The sequence below is a fragment of the Hermetia illucens genome, chromosome 4 (genome assembly GCF_905115235.1).
Source record: "Hermetia illucens chromosome 4, iHerIll2.2.curated.20191125, whole genome shotgun sequence".
Lineage (NCBI taxonomy): Eukaryota > Metazoa > Arthropoda > Insecta > Diptera > Stratiomyidae > Hermetia > Hermetia illucens.
In genome coordinates, this window is record NC_051852.1 from 36,154,048 (window position 1) to 36,157,533 (window position 3,486).

At 40.9% G+C, this 3,486-nt stretch overlaps 1 protein-coding gene across 1 annotated transcript; it reads left to right on the forward strand.

The window, feature by feature from the left end:
• The first annotated feature begins 1,059 nt into the window (after positions 1-1,059).
• On the forward strand, positions 1,060-1,839 carry LOC119655296 (histone H1, orphon-like). Its single transcript, XM_038061121.1, has one exon. The coding sequence runs from the start codon at positions 1,136-1,138 to the stop codon at positions 1,691-1,693; it is 558 nt and encodes a 185-aa protein (XP_037917049.1). The 5' UTR covers positions 1,060-1,135; the 3' UTR covers positions 1,694-1,839.
• The last annotated feature ends 1,647 nt before the right edge of the window (positions 1,840-3,486 follow it).

Sequence of the window (3,486 nt, forward strand, 5' to 3'; positions counted from 1 at the left end):
TATTCATTGAGAACGAATGAAGGTCAAGGCCATATTGCACTCAATGTTGTTTGTAAGCTTTGGATGGAATTAATTTTTCATATTTGTCGACCAATATGGGAATATCTTCCGAAACTAATTCATACTGATTGTTATAAGTTATAAGATAAGTTTATCTTAAGAGAAAGTAGAATAAAATCGACCTTATTCCTGCGGCCATGAAAAACATTTGGATACTTGGATAACTGCAGCTCTATGCCTAGCTTGGTATATTTACTAATGACAGTAGATACGATTTTTTATTATAAGCTTGTTAATAATTCTAGGATTGGATTGAATTATTAAATTTCATATAAAATTGCAGAATCTTTACCAAAATATCTTGTCCTCTCATCTGCTCCTTGAATTGCGACGAATTGTTTCCCTTTGAATGTAGTGCTGGTGCCCCTAATTGCTGATGCTAATTTTATTATAGAAAATTATGATGAAAATGCCAATTTCTGCTTGTAAAATGTAAATTTCGGACTATTTATGTCAGTTTAAATCATTATTTTACTTAGATGAATAAAAGTAACAAGATTATTTGGGTGGAGGTATTACCGAGTTAGATGCCGTGTTGAATCAACTTTGACAAATTATTACCAATTACTGTGATCAATAAGTAACAAGGTTTATACCTCATGCGAAAGCTAACAAACTCAAGTTTCAGTAACAATAAGATTTTAATTCTTTTTGTCTTGCGAATAAGTATTATTTACAGTTAAATACAGAAGACAGCACTTCATGATACTGAACCTGTGAATTTCATCCTATTTATTTTGTACACTAAACATAATAACTAGTACTCCTTTCGAGAAAAGTATAGTCTGGTTTCCATATATCTTGGAAATATCAATAACTTTTTAAATTACTCTTTAGTTCAAGCTAAAAAATGGAAAATAGCTAGGAAAGTCAAATATTAAATCAATGGAGAAAAGTAAATGAAATCTTTCTACCGGGAAAGCCGTTCTTTCAGCTTCTCATAATTTGCGGTTCCCCTGTGTTACAAGCGAGCATTTCGTATCAAAGTGATATATCGAAGTTAGTTGTGAGACGTTAATTTCTCAGTGAATAATTTTGTTCTTCAAGATCAGTGATTTATTGAAAGTGTTTTAAAATGGCAGATTCAGTTCAAGTTGCTCCTGCACCAACAACCCCGAAGAAAGCAGCCAAGAAGGTCGCTGGAGGTCCGAAAAAACCAAAGGCTAAACCGACTCATCCACCAACCTCATCAATGGTTAATGCCGCTATCAAGTCTTTGAAGGAACGTGGAGGATCTTCACTCCCAGCCATCAAGAAGTACTTGGCATCTAACTACAAGGTTGATGTAGAGAAGCTGGCCCCATTCATCAGGAAGTACCTCAAAAGTGCTGTTGCTGGTGGAAAATTAATTCAAACCAAAGGCAAAGGTGCGTCCGGTTCGTTCAAGCTCGCTGCAAAGGATAAGACCAAATCTGACAAACCCAAGGCGGCTGCCAAGAAATCTAAGACTACCAAACCTAAGAAAGCAGCTGGAGAAAAAGTTGCTAAAAAGAAGGCGGCTTCCGGTGCCGCAAAGGCTGCGAAGAAATCTGGCAGTGTGAAGACGAAGGCGCCGAAGGAGAAGAAAGCAAAGACGTCTAAAGTCATCAAGACGAAAGCACCCAAACCAAAGAAGGCTGCCAAGTCTGCTTAAATTGGAAGATTGTGTGAAGTAGAAGGCGCGAGGAAGTCGATACTTAACATCAGCCCTTTTCAGGGCTACCACGAGTTTTAACAAAGAGTAAAAGTTCACATTTTCAGGTTTTTTTAGGATGATGGCTGAGCCCTTGTTTGCGATTTTCTGACGTTCCAAATGGAGTACTTTTTGGTTGATTTCTCTTCCCTTTGTGAAGACCATTTTAGGATTTATCTTTAGTTTAGGCTTGTTTGGTGATCGACCATCTTAATTCATGTAACTTAAATGATGCTCAAGGGTTTCGTTTCTTTTCATCATTCGGTAAACAGTAAGGAAGTGTAAGTCAAACCGCCAAAGGAGAAGAAACTGAAATCCCCGACGTCGAAACCACGGAAGGCCCCGGGAGCAATAAAAGTGCCTTTCAGAAAGACCATAGAAAACGAAGTGCAATTGGTTTGTATATACCTGGGAGATTTTTCCCACAAGTCCTTTTCAGGACTATCAGATATATATTCTGAAAGATAGGTAGGTAGTTAGAAGTGACCCCTCCAAGGAGCCCAATTAGCGCTGCGGTGCGCTGTCTTAAGACTGTGACTGCTGTTATGAGAGCAAGAAGCCAGAATCCATCCGGTTCAGACCTTCAAAACCAGCCCCTAACATTGACGAAGGAAAGCAGCTCCAGTCAGAAATCTCTCTGAGGTCCTCAAAGTGAGGTTTACCTAGTGTCGGTAGCCTGACTCTAGCTATCGCAAAGTAAGCGCCTAAGGGTTTCGCAGTCTTCTCCCCAACTCTGGCAATGCGAACTGTGGGGTATGCCAAGTCTGACGGTATGGTCGCCCGCAGGTCAGTAGCCCGCGTAGACTGCCATACTCTTGTATGCATTTGCATGCGTCTGGTGCTAGGGCGCTCTTGATCGAGCTCGGTTATAAGCGGGCAAAATCCTCTATGACTTGGCGGTGCGCATTCGCCACAGAAAAACATTTTTCGAAAAAAATTTTTTTTATTCATCATCATCAACGGCGCAACAACCTGTATCCGGCCTAGGCCTGCCTTAATAAGGAACTCCAGACATCCCGGTTTTGCGCCCCTAAAGCTGTCTGGCGTCCTGACCTACGTCATCGCTCCATCTTAGGCAGGGTCTGCCTCGTCTTCATTTTCTACCGTAGACATTGACCTTATAGACTTTCCGGGCTGGAACCTATTGAGCCGGATTTTATCCACAACCGGACGGTGATGGTATCGATCATAGATTTCGTCGTTATGCAGGCTACGGAATCGTTCATCCTCATGTAGGGGGCCAAAACTTCTTCGGAGGATTCTTCTCTCGAGCGCGGCCAAGAGTTCGCAATACTTCTTGCTAAGAACCCAAGTCTCCGAGGAATACATGAGGACTTATTACTCCTATAAAACTACATAGCTAAATTAACCTAACTTATGGACTACCTTAACAGCCTATGGTCCGGATAGCTGAGTGGTTAGAGCGCAAAGCTGTCGTACGGAAGGTCGCGGTTCAAATCTCACTGGTGGCAGTGGAATTTGTATCGTGATTTGACGTCGGATACCAGTTGACTCAGCTGTGAATGAGTACCTGAGTCAAATAATCTCGGGCGAGCGCAATGCTGACCACATTGCCTCCTAGTGTACCGTTACGGTCTTGAATGAAGTGCTCTAACACACTTCAAGGCCCTGATCCAACATGGATTGTTGCGCCAACGATTATTATTATTATTATTAACAGCCTAGCTTAATCTAAGGTAAAAACTATGGCTTAAACTAACTTATCACTAGAGAAAAAATTAGAAAAAATTGTT

What these genes read in the sequence shown, in the direction of transcription:
- LOC119655296 (XM_038061121.1), top strand. Translation starts at nt 1,136, where the DNA reads ATGGCAGATTCAGTTCAAGTTGCTCCTGCACCAACAACCCCGAAGAAA.